At 41.6% G+C, this 18,794-nt stretch overlaps 2 protein-coding genes across 2 annotated transcripts in view; one reads left to right on the top strand and one right to left on the bottom strand.

The window, feature by feature from the left end:
- ppp2r2ba (protein phosphatase 2, regulatory subunit B, beta a) overlaps positions 1-11,899 on the bottom strand; it is a 57,712-nt gene extending 45,813 nt beyond the window's left edge. Inside the window, exon 1 of the mRNA XM_049586168.1 lies at positions 11,249-11,899. Coding sequence (XP_049442125.1) covers positions 11,249-11,327 — 79 coding nt within the window. The 5' untranslated portion in view covers positions 11,328-11,899. The remainder of the gene's footprint in view (positions 1-11,248) is intronic.
- A 777-nt stretch (positions 11,900-12,676) lies between these two features.
- Positions 12,677-18,036, top strand: rpl26 (ribosomal protein L26). The gene is made up of 4 exons (XM_049586223.1): positions 12,677-12,779; positions 13,536-13,707; positions 13,799-13,939; positions 17,871-18,036. The coding sequence occupies exons 2-4, from the start codon at positions 13,540-13,542 to the stop codon at positions 17,997-17,999; spliced, it is 438 nt and encodes a 145-aa protein (XP_049442180.1). The 5' UTR covers positions 12,677-12,779; positions 13,536-13,539; the 3' UTR covers positions 18,000-18,036.
- Positions 18,037-18,794: the final 758 nt, after the last annotated feature.

Below are 18,794 nucleotides of genomic sequence, written 5' to 3'. Positions count from 1 at the left end.
AGAGTGAAGGCAAAGGGGCCAACAAGTGCTAAACACCTCTGGGAACTCCTTCAAGACTGTTGGAAAACCATTTCAGGTGACTACCTCTTGAAGCTCATGGAGAGAATGCCAAGAGTGTGCAAAGCAGTAATCAGAGCAAAGGGTGGCTATTTTGAAGAAACTAGAATATAAAACATGTTTTCAGTTATTTCACCTTTTTTTGTTAAGTACATAACTCCACATGTGTTCATTCATAGTTTTGATGCCTTCAGTGAGAATCTACAATGTAAATAGTCATGAAAATAAAGAAAACGCATTGAATGAGAAGGTGTGTCCAAACTTTTGGCCTGTACTGTATGTCATACAGAAGCACACGTAATCAGAGAATACTGAGGGAGTCTAAACAATTGTTACACAACTCTTGTTCCAACCTATTTAACATTGGCGTCAAACATCTACAAGGTCTTTAGTTTACAGTATCTTAACCTTCAGACACCCTGGAGCTTCTTTGCATGCCTGCATGCAGACAGTGAAGGACTCTTTGTTACACTTTCATATTTAATAATTTTCCACGACAGCAACCGTGATCACATTTCCCTGGTGTTAGAATGTAGATAGATGTACATTAGCAGTGTACTTGCAGCTGGGGAATGACTGTGACAAAAAGTAGCTGCACTTTCTATCATGAAAAATCACCAATGAAACACTGGACACAACTGGACATGTTCTAGTAGGAATATGATCTGCAACCGGGGATAAATTTAGAACCTCAGCAACCACATGTTTCCCTGATATTTGCATGTAACTTCCTGTAGCAGTCAAAACTAGCAGTAGCGTGACTGAGGCAGATGATCATATTAAGAAATCTGGCACACTATGACATCGTTGCCAGAGTAGAGAAAAGCTTTTGGAAACAAAGTGTTTAAAATGAAAATCTGAGGTTTTTGCTCACAGAGATTGTCTCTACTTATGTTTACCCCATGTGAACATCCTTCATTGTAACACTATCATAAGACACAAAACAGGGAAAAGCATAATAAGTCCCCTTTAAAGATCAGCCTAACACCAACTTGTGATCCTGTTTCTGTGTTTATTTACTTCCTAAACACAAACGCCAAAATAGTTGAGCTACTCCTCTATCTTTCCGCACACCAAATGGTAACTGCAGAAGTACCCCTTGGGGTATTTTTTCCAGTACACATGATAATCTAAATACAGTTCAAATACACATAAATCTGCTTAAAGCTCTGTTTTTTTTAATTATTAATATGTAAAGTTACTGTCACACTTTGTCATCTCCAGCACCATTTGTTCTCCTTATCAACTGTATATCCTCTCCTCTACTGCTGCACAACCTCATTAAAGTTTCATCCAAGCTACCCTGTTCTTCAAAATCCACAAAACTTAAAAGGGTTGCGATCAAACAAAAACTTTTTTTTTTTAATCCGCTTGTGTCACCTGGGTATGCTGAGCATTTGCTTATGCTTAAACCTGGGTTTGTCTCATCTTAAGCGTTTAGGTTTTATATGAAAAGCAAAAACAGGATAGAGATTAACACAGAAGCAAAGAGAGCACTCAAAGCATTGTTGCCTCGAAACTAATCTAAGAATTCATCACATTGGAATAATACTCTGTCAGTTTTCATTGCTGCATTATTTTTTAAGAGGCAAATGATACAAGATGCACTTCAGGATTTAATGAAAGGGTTTTATTGCAGCAGTGCGAACCTGTCTCACTCAACTCATCAGGACCCTTTATAAAACCACAGAGACAGATGGGCGGAGAGGGAGAAAGAGGAAGCCCATCCTGATGTTCTATATATACCCCCAATCCCAGTAGCAGCCTCTGTCTCTGTGCTGCAGCCTGCCAGCTGGAGCAAAGGCCCAGCAGTCCAGCTCGATAAGGAGCCTCTTTGTCTGGTTCTATAGCTCCCACCAGGAGCAAAGTCGATGCCATATAACACAAGGGGCTCAAACACTGAGGCTCACCGTCAGCTTACTGGCCACAGGTGGAACATTTATGCTGCTCTTACATATTGCGAAACAGTAATAGAGAAAGTAGAGTGAAACTTGCGTCACTGTGTTTGCTGTAATAATACGCTGCCCCCTGTGAGGCTGTAGGAGCAAAGGGAGTCTCAGTGATACTGTAATTGCTCACTTCTTTCCTTGTTTTCATGTAGGCTTACTGGGGAGACCTGGCAGGAAGTGTTTGTGGTAAAGTGAGACTGCGGATGAGAGCTGTGTGAGAAAGAGGCTAGTATGTTATGATGTTTTTGTCTCGCTGTGGAAGAGAACGTCATGTTGGTTTCAGTTCCCATAGGCTCCTGAGAAACACTTAGTGGGATTCAATCTTTAGCCCACTAACTATACGCCACCTATATTTTATAATGCTGCTCACATTTTCCAGAGCAGGTTTTACGTTGACGTCCTTCCTTCAGACTGCCATTTGTTTCCTTTAATCTTATTTCAGTATAAATATGATATAGCACATAGAAATGTACTTCATCAGTATAAATATTCTGGCACCTTTTCCAGTTTGTCACATGATCATGTAGCTCAATAAAGGGAAGTAACTGCTAGGAACATTTCTCTCATGTCCTCTTAGCGTGACCTTAACTATATCAGACTCATTTAAAGGTCCAGTGTGTGGATTTAGTAGAATATATTGATGGCAACTGAAAGTAATATATTAAAGGGAAATTTCAGTTTATTTCAACCTGTCTCCTATCGTCCTAAATTTGTTTCAAGTGACTAGTGACATAGAAATAATAGTTAGCATGTTAGCATGTTAGTCTTTAGCGTAGATACAGCCGGGGCACATAGTAGCATCAGACCTGTTAAAACGTAATTGAACGGGCATCCCTTCAAGTGCAAAGTTAGTCCACTAAACAAGCTTTTTTCTCCACAAAGACCGCCTCATATCGTTAGGATAAATGTCAGAGAACATATAGAAAACGACATGTAAACGTGTTGTCTTACCTTACCGGTGTGCTGCCATGTTTGTTTATCCCTCTCACTCTGCTTTCCAAAGCGCGGCCGAAATATATCTCGCCAGCTCTAGATAAAGCCCAGCTGGATACTAACGTTACTCCAGGTGGAGGTGTCTCGTCCTCGGTCACATCCAGACCTTGAAAATAAGGCAGCAACCGGTCCCATTCCTTGCAACAGAGGCATTCCTCTTGTGTGGGCACTGGGGCACAGCATTCACAGGTACACCACCAATCTCCAGAGCTACGCAGCCTTGCAGCAGCCATTCCTCCTCTACCTGTTGCGCCTCTCTCTCTCTCCCCTCCTCCGTTCTTCAATTTCACGAAGCTCTTCGTCAGTGTATCCTTCCAGCTGTTGCTGCTTGTTCAGGCACGCTATGAGATTGCTGCTTGTTCTTGCGATATTTCGGCTGCGCTTTGGAAAGCAGAGCTAGATGATAAACAAATGTGGCACCACACCGGTAAGGTAAGACAACACGTTTACATGTCGTTTTCTGTATGTTCTCTGACATTTATCCTAACGATATGAGGCGGTCTTTGTGGAGAAAAAAGCTTGTTTAGTGGACTAACTTTGCACTTGAAGGGATGCCTGTTCACTTACGTTTTAACAAGTCTGACGCTGCTAATGCGCCCGGCTGTATCTAGGCTAACGGCTAACATGCTAACTATTATTTTTCGTCACTAGTCACTTGAAACAAATTTAGGACGATAAGAGACAGGTTGAAATAAACCGAAATTTCCCTTTAAGTATGTTTTTTTGGTGAATAATAACCTAAAAAAAAAAAGAATCGCTGTGTTTTCATCATTTAAGAATGAGTCTTTTGTATCTAAATAGGGAGCTAATTCTCATCTACAGAGCCATGTTGCAGCGCCATGTTTCTTCAGTAGCCTAGAACGGTAAATTGAAACACTGGCTTGAGATAGGGCCATTCGATCTTTCGTTATGGCCACCATAGAAGTCCCTCTGCAAGAAGAAATGTTGCAAAAACACAATTTTTTAAAATGCGAAACTGCTTTATTCAGTGTTTTTACTGCTTTTAATCACCAGTTTATTTTGGAGAAGAAGAGATCTCTGAATAACTGGATCTTTATAGGAGAAAAGGTGAGCACACATTAGCAGGTGCTTGGCTAACTCCAACAAGCCAAAGAGCATCGTAGAAACACTGATTTGTGACGTAAAACTGCTTTATTAAGTGTTTTTAACAGTTTAAATCACCTAGTCCATTTGTTTTGGAGAGGAGACTTGATAATTCGGCTCCTAGATAAAACCTCCTGAATGATGAACACTAAATAAATTCTAATCAGGAAAATTTCAGCTGATTAAAATCTGCAATCTACACCACTAGATGTCACTAAATCCCCCTAAATCTTACACACTGCTCCTTTAAATTTGAAGCAGAAGCTGAACTTAACCCTTCCTAATCTTACACCTACATGACTAAACATGACAGTTTGACTGCATTTCTCTCCCTTTTGCTCCAGTTTGGACTAGACAATCCCCATGTCACTGCTAACTCCCCTGTTAGCCTCAGGAGGGTACACACTGTACTGCAGACCATGTATTGCAAATGTCTGATGCAATACACACGTAGTTGCCAACCACTGCTTTTCACATGCCAGTGAGGAGGGCAGAACAAGTGCCAAGGTCCTATCACACAGACACCCTGACCAACAGGAGGAGTGACTCCTTACAGACGCATTAAATCTTAAATTAGATTAGTGTAAGGTTTATAAAATTGTTTTGTTACAATCTTATGATCACTGGGAGTAGAAAACACCACTTAATTAATATGGACCGGATGGGTTACATCTGACTGATAAATGACTGTTCAGTAAGGTCAATATCTGCACCGATACTGATCAAGTTCATTGGATTAGTGCGTCACTTAGTGAAAACACAACCGATATGTTTGTTTAAAATGGTAGTAATTGACATTTTGGCCACTTAGGGGCATCACAACAAGCTATAAACACAACACTGACACATCATTTTATACAGTTGATATGGAAAAGTTGTCAGCAAACACTTGCCTCTTTACACCACCATTAGCACTAGCATGAGACACACACCAGTATCTGGTTCTTTAAAGGCTCCACTATGTTCACCACCTCATCATTAACTTTGCTGCTGGTGTTTGGTACAGTAGGTTTATCGGAGCTTGTGTGCTAAAAACAGATGCCTGCTACCACTGGAAATGATGCTGAAGAGAGCAATGAAAGTGAAACACATTTTAGAAAAAAAGGAGAAGTCACTTATAAATAAATATATAATTCAAACAATCCTTTCCAAAAACAGAAACAACTTTCTCATTTTGTCGTCCTAGTCTTTGAAGAGAAATTGTCTTTTCTTCCAGCTACACCACGAGCTCTGCTGCAGAAGACAACCTGAAGCTAGTAGGCATGAAAGTGTCTTGCTCTAGGGCACTTCAGCAGAGCAGATGTTTGTTGTCACAGGAGCTTGTGCGTGTGTGTATTTCACTTTAAAAGAGGCACTCTACCAATCGCACACATCAAGTTCAGTTTACTTGTCATGAAGAGTACTATTCAGCCTGTGAAGACAGTTGTATAATGTCTCTTATGGCTCTGAAGGAGCTTTCTAAAGTCTGAGGAAATAACCCAGATGATGTCACAGTGATGTGATCGCAGCTTGGGGCAACTTTTAACAGAAAGCCTGTCTTATAAACACTAAGAGACTTTAAAGGACACGGGCATTAACCAGGCAGATCTCTCACAAAGGGTGCTATTGAGCTATGCTATGGGAAATGTATAGGGTCCAGGGTTTGGCAACCTGTTCTCATTCCCAGGCCATCAAATACTGACACTTTGTCACACCTCAGGGTACCTTTTAGGGTCTGTATGTGACACACTGCTGTCTCCCGGGTGAAACGCATTGTAACACATGGTTAACACTGTGAAATGGTTGTCGTTTGGTTGTGGGAACAAAACTACTTGGTTAGGTTTAGACAAAAACACCATGTTTTGGGTAAAAATAAGTTATCAGTTATTTTTTACAGGGTTATGGTTAGATGTAACTTTGTGAAAATACATCATGTGAGTATTGTAACTAAGTGAACCTGTAGGTAAGTTATATAACGTTTCAGTGACGCAATGTTGACTTTTGGTTTCACACAGGACACAAACAGTGGCCTCCTGGGTGAAAGTCTCGTGTTTGTTTGACCTATCCACTTGCCTCCCTCCCTCCCCATATGGACTTTCTTACTATTGGCAGATCATAAGACAATGGCCCGTGGGCACAGATATGCAAGAGGCCCCACCACCTGTTCTTATTAGGAGCAGGACATGCAGACCTCGAGGTTTGTATCACTTTGTTTGTGTTTTGTGTCTCTTTGAGGTCATTTGTGTCTTTTTGGTCACATTGTGCGTCTCTGTGGTTGTTTTGCCCATTTTTGTAGTCTCTCTTTCAAGTTCATTTACATCATTTTGTGGTCATTTTGAGTCTCTTCCCAATCAGATTATGTTAATGTGAATGACATTTTGCCAAAATGGTCTCACTCCGAAGTCATCGAAATCCTGTGCTTGGGCAGTGATTTGCGGTGTCAGACACTGACGAAAAAACACATCCTTTAATGTTGGCATGATATGTGGCCTGTCGCCATTATAGTTTGTTGCAGCAGGACAAGAATGAAATTTAAGGCGCCGAAAGTCCTTGTAGGGCCGATGGGAGGGGTGGTAGATGGGTCCAACAACCATCAACTTTCTCCCTGAAGAATGCTGATTGTGTCCTGTAAGATTATAAAGCCAAAACCTGCTCCTTTTTCCTAAACCTAACCAATGTGTTGTTGTTGCCTGAACCCAACCATATTTGTTGTTGAAGGGAAAAAAAAGTCAATTTGTGGTGTTGTACCAACGTAGTGCACTTATTTTGAAAGAGACCTTATGTAAACAGTAACTTTCCCTGTGAAAACAGAAGTGTATTTTGAAAGAAGACAATACATGTAACAGGCAGAACTTGACACGGCGTCCCGGAACGTCAACAACCAACGCACCCAGGGTACCTTTCACATCATATCAGGACGTGGAAGATCCATGACCAAACATCAATATGTGACGAGGTTGGAGTGAGAATCATTTTGCACATGAAGGCCAGGGGGGCCCCTGACACTCTGGGCACCTGGGCCTGTGTCTGGTGGGCCTGTTCAGTAATCCTTCCATGTTTGTTGCTCTTAATATTACATCAGTTAGTCTCAGTGCGAAATATTGCAGTGTTTTTTGCCTTTCATGACAGGACAGCTGTAGATACACAGGAAAGGTGGGTGAGAGCGGGTGGGTTGACGTGCAGCAAAGGGCCATGAGTTGGAATTGAACCCTTGCCGCTGCAAAGGACTCAGCTTATATGGGATGCATACTCTACCAGGTATGTTAGAGGTCAGGTTCCATGGATAGGTTCACATTGTAGTTAACTGAAAGCCCGATGCATCTCATAAAGACGCAAAAGGGTGCTAGGTGTCTATATCACTCACAGAGGGGTGTGACAAGGCATCAGTATTTGATGACCTGGGAATGAAAACAGGCAATGTTTTCTGAAGCTTGACCCATAGAGACTAAAAATCAGGATACCTCTGTCTCTGCTGCTTCAGGACATTCTCCTTTCTCAACATGTTATTTTGCTTGTCACGATGGTAAAGTATAAAGAGGAGGATGGACCGGGTTGGGCTGACAACTCCAAGAACTACCACTTCATCTCCTCTCCCTCACTCTCTGGTATCCTTTCTAGCACCCTTTTGTTCCCCCGCTGTCCCATCTTTATACCCTCTGCACAGAAAAGCTGACCCAACCGAAACAGAACAGTCACGTGTACGAGTGTGTGGATGCCTTATGTGTGTGTGTGTGTGTGTGTGTGTGTGTGTGTGTGTGTGTGTGTGTATGTAGGGTGTTTGTCCCCGGCGGCATGTAAGGACGGGTCGGCTACGAGGAGTGTGTTCTGAGCTGTGAAGTGGGTGTCTGTCAGGATAACAACAACACAGCAGGATGTATGATAACGGCACACATACACACCAGCACACGCTTCGCTCCTCACCCACCAAACTCCTCAACTCAGTGTCATGCTTTGACAAAATGCCGACAGAAGTCTCCCTCAGGCACCGCCATGACAAGCTCACTGCTCCTCTTATAAATAAAACAACCGGGTAAAAATGCAAAATGCACAGATACACATACACAAATACAAGCACAGCACAAGACAATTGTCAACTGTAGTCCTTAAGCACAAAGATGTTCTTGTCATCGATCCAGTCTTAAATATTCACGACTCTATTCTGCTATTTTTGTGTCACACCTAAACAATGTATTGCACAGTTGCCCTCAGATGCCAAAGGAACAGGAAGGAGGAAGACAAGGCAGAACTGGCTGTGTTGATTGATGGCAGCATGAGATGTGGCGAGGTGTCAGTTGGGGACGCACCATTTTTCCCTGACTCCAACACAAGACAGCAGAAGGGAGACGCACATACAAACACAGACCCATCAGAAACCTTTAAGACTTAATCCATCACACCAGAACTGACAGATTGATGTGAAATGGGGAAAAAGGAGAACACCAGGGGACACAAGAGCAGAAAAAAATCAAGTGAGACTCAGAGTTGCACAGAGGCCCAAACACACACACATTTCAAAAGACACAGGCAGTCAAAAGCTGGCTGTGTATCCCTCAGAGACTGGACTCAGGTGAATCCGAGTGATGCTGGCACACTGCTCCCCACTATGGCCCAGATAAACAAAGAGAGCACACACACACACAGAGAATATGGTCCAGTACGAGGCTTATATAATGTATTTTCTGCTAACATGGTAACTGCACACTCATCTTCCCTGGGGTGAACTCGGCTCAGCTGGGCCGGACATGAATGCTGGGAGATGTCGAAGAGAGGGGAGGGGGAGCTCGAGAGGAAAAACAAGGACTACAGCGGTGCACCGAAGAGCCTCCTCAAGACCAGGAGGTCTAATGGAAAGGCAGAGCACGGTAACAAGGTCACTGCAGGAAGTGCAAACACAAGCGTAAACAAACACTGAGGCACTTCCATGCAGAAACATGACGGGCCTCTACTTTCTCGTATTTTTGAAACACACTAACAAAAACAGTGGATGGCGTGCGGGAAGAGAAGGCCTGTGTCATTTTTACACATCACATTTGCAAGGTCGTGTGCTGTGTCATCACACGCCGCTGGCCTCCAGCGCATGAGATTCAACATCTCCCACTTGCTTTCTGAGTACAACTGTTTCATATTTCTCCACACAGAGAGCAAGGCAAGATCATGTATCATATTACTGTGGCTGTCTGAGCATTGCAGCTCCATGTTTACTGATCTATCACTTCCTCTATTATACCACTCCCTTATCTCGGGCAGAAGGAATGACAGTCTGAGAACGGAAAGAGAAAGGCTGTGTTTGTTGACCTCACAAGCTCACGTTTATGACTTAGACAATCATATCTTTACTTTTAATGTGGCAAAGAATTATTTTCAACTGTATGGTACGCACACACACACACACACACAGACACGTGTAAGTGTATGACTTGTTCAAACAGATCAAGCAGCTGCTAAAATGGAAAAATATAACCTTTAGATATGAACAAGATAATGTTTGAGCGCAAACGTTCTTGACCTTGGAAACAGTACTTTGACAAAGAAAAACACCTTCAGTCTTCAAGCTCCACTACTCACATTTTCCAGAACTTTTAACCACATCTCACTTTCTGTCTTGCTAAATGGAGTTTGCCCAGTTGTCACAAAGATAATACTTTAAGGCAGAAGCTCCTTGAAGATAATCCTTTGTTGACATGACATTTTGTCACAAGTTCTCCAAGCTATAGACTAGATTCCTTAATTTATGACATTTTTACTTTAAATTACACTATTTTTCACACATTATTTTGAGTGCATTGTCATTTTTTTACACCAACTCTTCAAAGAAAAATATGTATATCCAGTTTTCCTTCTCTTTCAGTGTCTTTTGGACACTTTGAGCCCTAAATATCCTTTTGACTGCCTAGATACACCAAATTAACGAATTTCAACCCCTTGATTTTTTATATATATATTTATTTTTTCATAGTGTCTTTAAGAATGTATTTTCCGTGTTTACATTTAATATTTGCCGTCACACTCATGTTATCTTTCGTACACTGTATTCAAAATATCAATAAATAAACCTTGCAGTCTAAATTTATCCCACAAATCAAGAGCCACTTCATCATATTTTAAATAGTTAATCAATATAAAACTGCTCAGAAGGATCGTGAATGGAAAAAACAGGGAGTAAAACTTTGTAAAAAGGAAAGGTACCAGATGTGATGGAGCGGCGGCAGTCATGAGTGAGTGAATGCCTTTCATGTCTTCATCCTGTTTACTGAATATATACAGTATATAGGTCAGCTCTACAGGCTGTGAAGGGCCCTGTATGACCACCACATACTTTACTGTACACTGTACCACACACACTATCTTCCTTCCTGTGCCAGAGGGCTGAGGGCAGAGCGCGCACAGGAAGGAGGGCAACCATGCAAAACTAAATAATGCAGTGGCTCAGACTCCACATTATGACCTAGTAAATGGCTGGTTATACAAACACTCAGACCCTCTTGGGCTGCCCAGTCTGACAGCACAATCAGAAGGATGAATGGACCGGCTATTATGGACTAATTTATTGCAATCGAGGCTGGGGTCAATTCACTCAATTCAATATTTTTACTCTGCACAACTCCAGGACCCTAACTATGTGTATAGCAAGGTAAAGGTTTAGGCACCCTCTGAACTGAGTCAATCACAGGTGAATTCATCATCTGGAAGAGGCCTATTCCCATGCATGTTGCCGAACAGGTTATCCAAGCAAAGTGTGAAAGGGTTAAATTAATTAGCTAACCTATATTAAGGGGCAAATGTAAGATACTTGTCATGCAACTCCACAAACTGAGTGTCTCTTGCATGCTGCAGGCCTGTGTGTTGACAGCTCTGGCTATAAGGAAAGCAGATTGAGTGAAACAAGGAGTGCTACTCTTTGCACCAGACACACACACAAATATAAAAAATCCTCTCATTCATCTGCATTTTTTTTTCTCATCTCTACATCTGAGAATGGCTCCAACAACTTCACGCACTGTGACACGTCTGCAGTGGGTTAGTAGCACTACAACTGGACAATCTAACTTCTGCACACATGCACACTGTATGTGTCAGGGACAGGGTAGCAGCCCTCAACATTCATGTCACACGCTCAAAGTAAGCAACTCACAGCCCGTGACAGCCCCCTCGGCGTCCCACCCTACCTTCGGTGTGGCAAGTGGAGGACAGGATGGTGCTCGGAGGGCGGAAGAGGTACGGGAGATAACGGGAAAAACATTTCATCTTCTCCTCCGATGCTTGCCGACGGGTGAAGAGCGTTGCGTTGCGGGCTCCACATCCGCACTGCCGCCGCGACAGCAAGCCAGAGAGGAACCAGGGGGGTGCGGGAGGGGAAAGAGGCTCTCTGTCCGCGGCGCAGGGGGCTATGACAGCATCACTTTTCGCAGGCAGACAGCGCAGCCAGGCAGGCAGCAGGCTCCGGTGAAACTGCGCGCCGCCCGGGGAGTAAACAGCGCACTGTGTCAGCGCACCTTCGCTTCCGTGTCGGTAGTTCACTCCGTCAGTGTAGTTGTTGGAGTGAGAGCAGGACAGGGGGTCGTGTCTGTCCTCTCAGATGGGAGGTCAACGTATGTGTGGTCTGCCGGTGTAAACACCCCCACCCCTTCGTGTTTCCCTCTCAGTTTATCAGAATAATCAAAGCACAGTTACGCAGATGATGATGTTGAGTTGTTCCCACGATATTCCTGTGTGTATCTGGCAGACCACTATAATAACCTACCCATGATTTACATAGCCTGTCTTCTAGTGTAAGTATGATTGACAGTTATATTCGCGTAGTATCAAATTACCAGTGTAAGCACTTTCTCCTAAAAGTGATGGAGCAATAACAACAGAACAGTGTGTGATGAACACAGGCCAAAACTTGATGAATCATAGACAAAACTTGTTTCCAAGTGCTGACCAGGTTATTGATTAATTGGGTTTGGCGCCATCATGTGGTATAATTTCATATGAACAGCAGCGTCACAGAAATCAGAATCAGAAATACTTTATTGATCTTTTATTGGGGAAATTGTGAGTCATTACAGTCGCTCTGGTGTAAAGCGTAGAGAGGTATAGAAGTAGAAATAAGAAGTAAGAGTATAAATCATGTAAATCATAAAAAATAAAATATGGAGAGTGTGAGTGGGAAGAATATTGCACAGTTGAAAAATTGCTATAGTTGAATTATTGCACAAATTATACTGCACAGTTAAAACAATGTTATAAAAGAATATTGAAGCCTACCTTTAAGTTCCTATTGCAAAGTTGAAATATGATAAATAAATTCTGTTATTATAACTGCAGACGGATAAATTAAGTGTAATAAATCAGTCAAAAACGATGATTAAATCAGTGGAAAATGTTTGATTTGAATGAAAAGGAGTCTAGTGAAATTTATTTGCGCACTTTAACTTGTGGTGATAATGCAGGACCATAAAAAGTAGTTAAAAGAACATAAATCTTTTTAAATCGTCAAATAAGTCAAATTTAACCATTAGAGCCACATGCAATAGTGTTAAAAATGCTAATACGACTAAATGTAAATGTTCCTGATGTATATTTACTGCGATAAGAGTGGGTTTTAGGTTTTAATACTGTCGTTGACATCTCGCGAGACTTGAGTGTGAACTAATGCCAGCGGAAGTACTATGCGAGCCTCTTTTCCGCCGGCCATAGAGGAGCAAAGGCAGGGTAAGAATTCCGGGCAGACTATTTCACTAAAGTTATCACCATCCATCCTCACTGTACTGTCACCGTGTATCACTGTAAACGTTCAAACACCTTGTAAACATTGTCACCATCAAAAAATGGCCAATATTGAACCGATATTGATGATAGATTGCTAGTAAAAAAAAACCCTCAGTGTCGGCTGCTCCTGCTAGGTCCGTCTGTATCCGCATGTCGGAGAGTGAAGGCGGTTGATTCCTGGTGCTAGTGACCAAACTCGACTTTCTTCACAGTTAATGGTTGTTCTTTTAAGTCTGAAACTCGTTAGGTAATATAACAGAGTTACTGTTGGCACAGAAATGCAAATGCTCTAGTCAGTTCGTTGTATTATGCTAACCTATTAGCGTCACTTGCTAGCTTAGCATACCACTTTGAAGCCTTCGTTAGAACAACCGAGCCAACTGGCTAACTTGCTGCTTCGATACTGTAAACGTGAGTGTTTTAAGTGACGTTAGATGCAATGTCAGTGGCATAACGTTACTTTCTATGTTTTAGGGAGGTAGTATATAAAGAAACTACACGTTTTCCATCCCCTCATCTGTATAGTTGAAGTTCACATTGACAGTTGGAGAGGAGCGATATATTATAACTTGCAACCAGCTTGCAGGAGTCACGTTGTTAGCTGTTCAGAGAGTGATATTCGTCAAACAACTTAATGTTTTTAACCTGAAACTGTTGCTGTCAACTTGTTAATAGTACCTGTTGCTCCACTGTCCACAGCATCATGAAGCTGAATCCATTTGTCACATCCTCCCGCCGCAAGAACCGCAAGAGGCATTTCAATGCCCCCTCACACATCAGGAGGAAGATCATGTCTTCCCCTCTGTCCAAGGAGCTCCGTCAGAAGTACAATGTGAGGTCCATGCCCATCCGCAAAGATGATGAAGTCCAGGTAAGGTTGCTTGAATTGCTGACGTTTGTCACCATCAGCTTAAAAGGTGTAAGCTGCACTAGCTTGACTTGCCTGCGTTGTTTACAAACAGGTTGTCCGTGGACACTACAAAGGCCAGCAGATCGGCAAGGTCGTGCAGGTCTACAGGAAAAAGTACGTCATCTACATTGAGCGCGTGCAGAGAGAGAAGGCCAACGGAACCACAGTCCATGTCGGCATCCACCCCAGCAAGGTGAGACACAGTTGTATAGGTTCTCAAATTGGTGTGCCTGCCTCAGTAGAAATGAGAAAGAGAGATGAAAAATGTTACATTGTTAGGCACTGTAGGTTACACTGGGAAACCTACTGAATATTAACATATGTGTGTGTCAGGACTCACACTAGAGTGATGTTTCTGCACCTTTTTAGCCCCTTTTACATTGCTTTTTCAAGGAGTGACTTTCAAGCTGTTATGCCACCTTAAGGTTTTGTATTAAAGGTACAATTGAGTGATCGGAGGACAGAGTTTCTTGCCTTTAAGTCAACATCAGAGGTAGTAACGGCACTGAAAGGTCAATACAAAAGGGACAGTTGGCAGGTCGGGATTATGTGTGGCACAGGTGTGACATTCAGACAACATAGCATGCATGTGACCCACCGTGGGAGATTCAAAAAGTAGCTGATAGCAGTTAGGATCTAACTCAAAAATGAAGAACAGCAGCAGAAAATGTCTGCAAATTGGGAAAACTGTGAGGTCCAGAAGCTCCTTGCCCTCACAGTAGATTATGTCAGCCACCATATCACAGGGATGATAAATTAGTGTTATTACTGAATGCCATTGTTACTGTTTATAAAGAGATGCCAATGTGTATGTGTCCCGCTAAAGGCAGACGCTGGTGTTACATGTCATGCTCGTCATGCCTCTTTTGCTTATGTGATGCTGGCATGCTGTCAAAAATCACACCGTTGTTTGGTTCTATGTACAAATGCAAAGGCAGCATAAAGGAGAGATTTAATAACCCTATAGTGTGATCTCTGTGTAAGAAGGGCTTTTGGCATCTTGTCAACGTGAAGTGGAAAGTATCACAGTCTGTTGAATGATAAGCTGGAGAACTGTACCTGCTTTTCTTTTATTGCCCTCCTAACGTACCAGAAAAATGGTCCTATATCATCGTTCAGATGTTGTATGACTGGCCTTGCAAGCATTTTGCAGTAGAGCTTAGATCAGCAGAGAAGCACTTAACCGTTGTGTGTTGTTTTCAACACTTGATTGAAAAAGTTGGACCACACTTACACATTAATTAAACCCCATGCCCACCAGGTGGAAGATCTGTAATACACAAATACTGTTCAGTTCCTAACACTGTCACAAAGGTGTTGACTGGAGTTTGTGATGATCTTTGAGGTTGTAGTAAGTGGTGGTGTTGTATTGGACTGCATTACATAGAAGTGTTTCTGATGTTCTGTCCACCACTTTTACATACATTATGTGTGAGACAGTTACTTGAGGGATTTCTAGTTCTCTGAAACGGCACAATGGTCACTATTCTTACCTTCAGTTGTCAATAATGTTTTTCCGCTATTGATTTCCATGAGATCATCAAATGATCCAGACTTGAGCCTTATTGTTCACCAACATGAATTTTTATTGTGCTAAACTAGTAATTGTCACAAAGAATATGCACTCTGTGTTTTGTCTAAAATTTTGAGGGCACTAAGAAACAGGGAAGTGCTATGTGGTTCTGACAGCAATTTAACACAAATTAAGGCATGATGAACGTGGTCAGATTGAAAAAATATGTAAACTGTTTTACTCTGCTAAAATGGCATATTTGTAACTGCGTAATGATAAGGTATTTCTTTCTAAAAAAAATAGTCTGGGAACAGGAGAGATTTAAAGATATTTGAAGATATCATAGACAGGAAGCAATGTAAAACAGTTCTGTCACTGTGTCAGGTCTCTGACAAGTCAAACTATAAAAGTAGGGAATGTTAACAGGTAGTTAATTTATGATAAAGATGGGCTATACATAGTAACAGCCTTGTACCACTGAATTTTGAAAAGATGGGGATTTTTTTGTTGGGTGTCAGAGAGGGTTATAATGCTGTAGTTCAGTGTTTGCATGACATTGAATTGTGAGGTGTTAGTGTAGTTTATGCTTATCTATATATAAACAACGTAAACAAATTAGACATGCCTGTATAATGCAGTCCACTACAACATTATACTTAAAATTTAGCTTCAAACCATAGAACAGAATCATACAAACAACTAATATCTCAACAAAACTGTACAGATTTTTAACTAAAGTAGTATTTGTAGAGGTCCTTTTCACAGAATACATTTTGTCACAGCACAAAAAGTGCAGGTGTAAATAATGAAATCAGTGGTGGCTGATTTCCATTTAGCTCCTACAGTTTCAGGGTTCTGGTATTGTAGCTCACTGTCAAACTGTCATGGCATACTGTGACACTTGATAAGATTGGAGCCCACATTGTTGTTAGTCACACCTGCACTTTTCCACCTGTGACAAGTCAAAATGTCTGCTGTGAAAAGACCTGTTGGATGCACCCTTTGTTTTATTGTTTCACCCACTGCAGCAAACCTCCAGTTTGTTCCTCTTTTCCAACAAGGTGTTGTAGATTTACCCCACCGTACCATTTTTGTACTTGAGAGACTTTATAAATATTCCTAAACCCAGCTGACAGATATATTTGTATTTATGATCAAATTCAAGTAGTGTAGTGTTAAGCTGTAGAATCTGAGTTGTGTGTTCATCATCAAGAGACAGTCACCCAGACATGATTAATGAAAACTACACAGCAGCATCTTGTCATGCTCGCACAGGTGCATGTGAACTGGACAATGCAAACTGCAGTTCTGATACTGGACAGTGGAACATTTGGCTCAGCTCGTATTTTGAGACATTTTTACATTTCCATTACTCTGGAAGGCAGATAAATCTGCAGGCTCAGTTTTTATTTTCTCTGGCAGATGTGTCTGTCCCCTTTTTAATGTTTAGATTTCCAGCCGACCAGCTCAGGTCAGGCCAATCGAAATTGAATTCTCTATGGGGCTTGATATAGTACAACTTGTAGAGCCTTCATACTTTACACAAATTACGTGAGGACATCATTTTGGCTGGCACACCCTCGTTAGTGACATTAGGACACGCATAAACCTAGCTTAGTTAAGAGAAGCGTTGTTGAGGCAATCAAGATGGCTGCTGCTGATGTCAAACTTTAAACTGAAATACCATTTTCAAATTGTGATGGCAAAGATTGAAAGCTGTTCAGACATATTGGTGCAACACCATCACAGCTCATCTGTGCATGCAGACTTTGTTTGCTGTATCAGTTGCTGAGTGCTACATTATGTTTTTTTGCTCTGCTTGGTTATAGGTCTGTCCACTTGGGTCTAAAAGCATTTTGATCCACAGCAGTTGACAATGCCCCTTGGAAATTGAAAATGAACTGGGAGATTGCAGACTAACTGCAGTTCAGTTTGATCTAGTGATGTCAGCTTACATGTAATAGCATATACATGGCAATAATTTCCATTTCATTGTAGAGTTCCAGTAAGCCAAGCCTTGCTATTAAGCCAGCATGTACAACACACGTGGCCCTGGACTCAGCACACCTAAACGTAATTCAGCCACAGTTAAATGTTTTAATTGCACCGGGACTTTTCTTGTTGTGGCATCTTAATATCTGCAGGGGACAGGGTTGCTTATCAGTGTTTTAGAGAGCAGGACAGCTGTGGGTCACTTTCAGTTGATGCCAGTATAAGTAATGCTGTGACTGAGATAAACATAGTTGTGTAGTTTTTTGACGCATGGCACAAGCAGATAACTGTCCTAAAGCCAAACAACTATCAGGCATGTAAGGCCCATGTTACCCCTCCAGGTCTGAAGCCTTGGTGATGGTGTCTGTGTCAATTAATTCTGTGTTGTGTGTTTGTACTGATTGAAGTGTTTGTGTGACCAACAGACTTTAAGTGTTTGCAGAATGTCTACTGGTAACTAGTCATTAAAATGTGCTGTAGACATTTAATGTTATTGTATATTGTGAGATGTGATATCAGACCAGTTTAAGACATGCTGCGTTTTTCTTTACATGATTTGTAACACTGCCAATGAGGCATTCCTTGACATGTTTACAAACCCACTGTCTTCCCTCTGCAGGTGGTTATCACCAGGCTAAAGCTGGACAAGGACCGTAAGAAGATCCTGGAGCGCAAGGCCAAGTCTCGCGCCGATGGAAAGGAGAAGGGCAAATACAAGGAGGAGACCATTGAGAAGATGCAGGAGTGAAAATGATCTTTTGCTATCAATAAACTGTATAAATGGACCATGCTTTGTCTGTCTTGTCATTTAGTTCTGGAGGTGGGATGGTTTTGTCTTTGAATTGTGTCGAATGTACTTCTAGGTTTAGGAATCAACATTTCAAACATGCATACTTTATTTATAGATTGTTGTATATCACCTGTCAGAGAAGATAAGATCATTGTGAGCCCAAACAACACTGGTGCACTCGGTTCTAATGCAGTGCTCAAAGTGAGTCTTGTAGCAGCCAAAGGTGTAGGAAACTTTTTTTGTGCTGGCAGAGGTTTGCGTTCCAGAGAAACTCCTTTTGAATACTGATCTAACCCAGATGTGATATTTGCAAAAACATGACAGAATTTCACTAATATTGGACTTGAAGTCTGAGAACATGGTATACAAGGATACTTCCTGGATAAAATCAACAACTCATTGTCATTACACAAGTACATCGAAATTGGGGTAGCTACTCTCAGATTCAGTGCAATAAAGGTATAATTTAAAAACAAGGCAGCAAAACAACAGCTATAGAAATGTGATTAAAAAACTAGAAACAAGAAATCACTCAACTGTCCAAAGACAAATTACACTAGTGTACATATTTACACTTTTACAATAGTTTTGTTGCAAGCCACATCCGTGAGTCCCAGTAGAAGGGAAGGATAACACCACTAGAACCCAGTATATTATATGCAACAGTGGAAAAAACAGGAATATTGCACAGAGTATTTTGTGAATATTCAAGTGTTTCAGGATTGTGCAGAGTTCAGTGTGATGACAGCTCTG

This window comes from Epinephelus fuscoguttatus, linkage group LG9 (assembly GCF_011397635.1).
Source record: "Epinephelus fuscoguttatus linkage group LG9, E.fuscoguttatus.final_Chr_v1".
In the NCBI taxonomy this organism is placed as follows: Eukaryota; Metazoa; Chordata; class Actinopteri; order Perciformes; family Serranidae; genus Epinephelus; species Epinephelus fuscoguttatus.
This window is presented reverse-complemented; position numbering and strand designations above follow the sequence as displayed.

Coding starts and splice junctions, on each gene's coding strand:
- rpl26 (XM_049586223.1), top strand. CDS start 13,540: ATGAAGCTGAATCCATTTGTCACATCCTCCCGCCGCAAGAACCGCAAG. Junction 13,708..13,798: donor GCAAAGATGATGAAGTCCAG/GTAAGGTTGCTT, acceptor GTTTACAAACAG/GTTGTCCGTGGACACTACAA. Junction 13,940..17,870: donor TCGGCATCCACCCCAGCAAG/GTGAGACACAGT, acceptor TTCCCTCTGCAG/GTGGTTATCACCAGGCTAAA.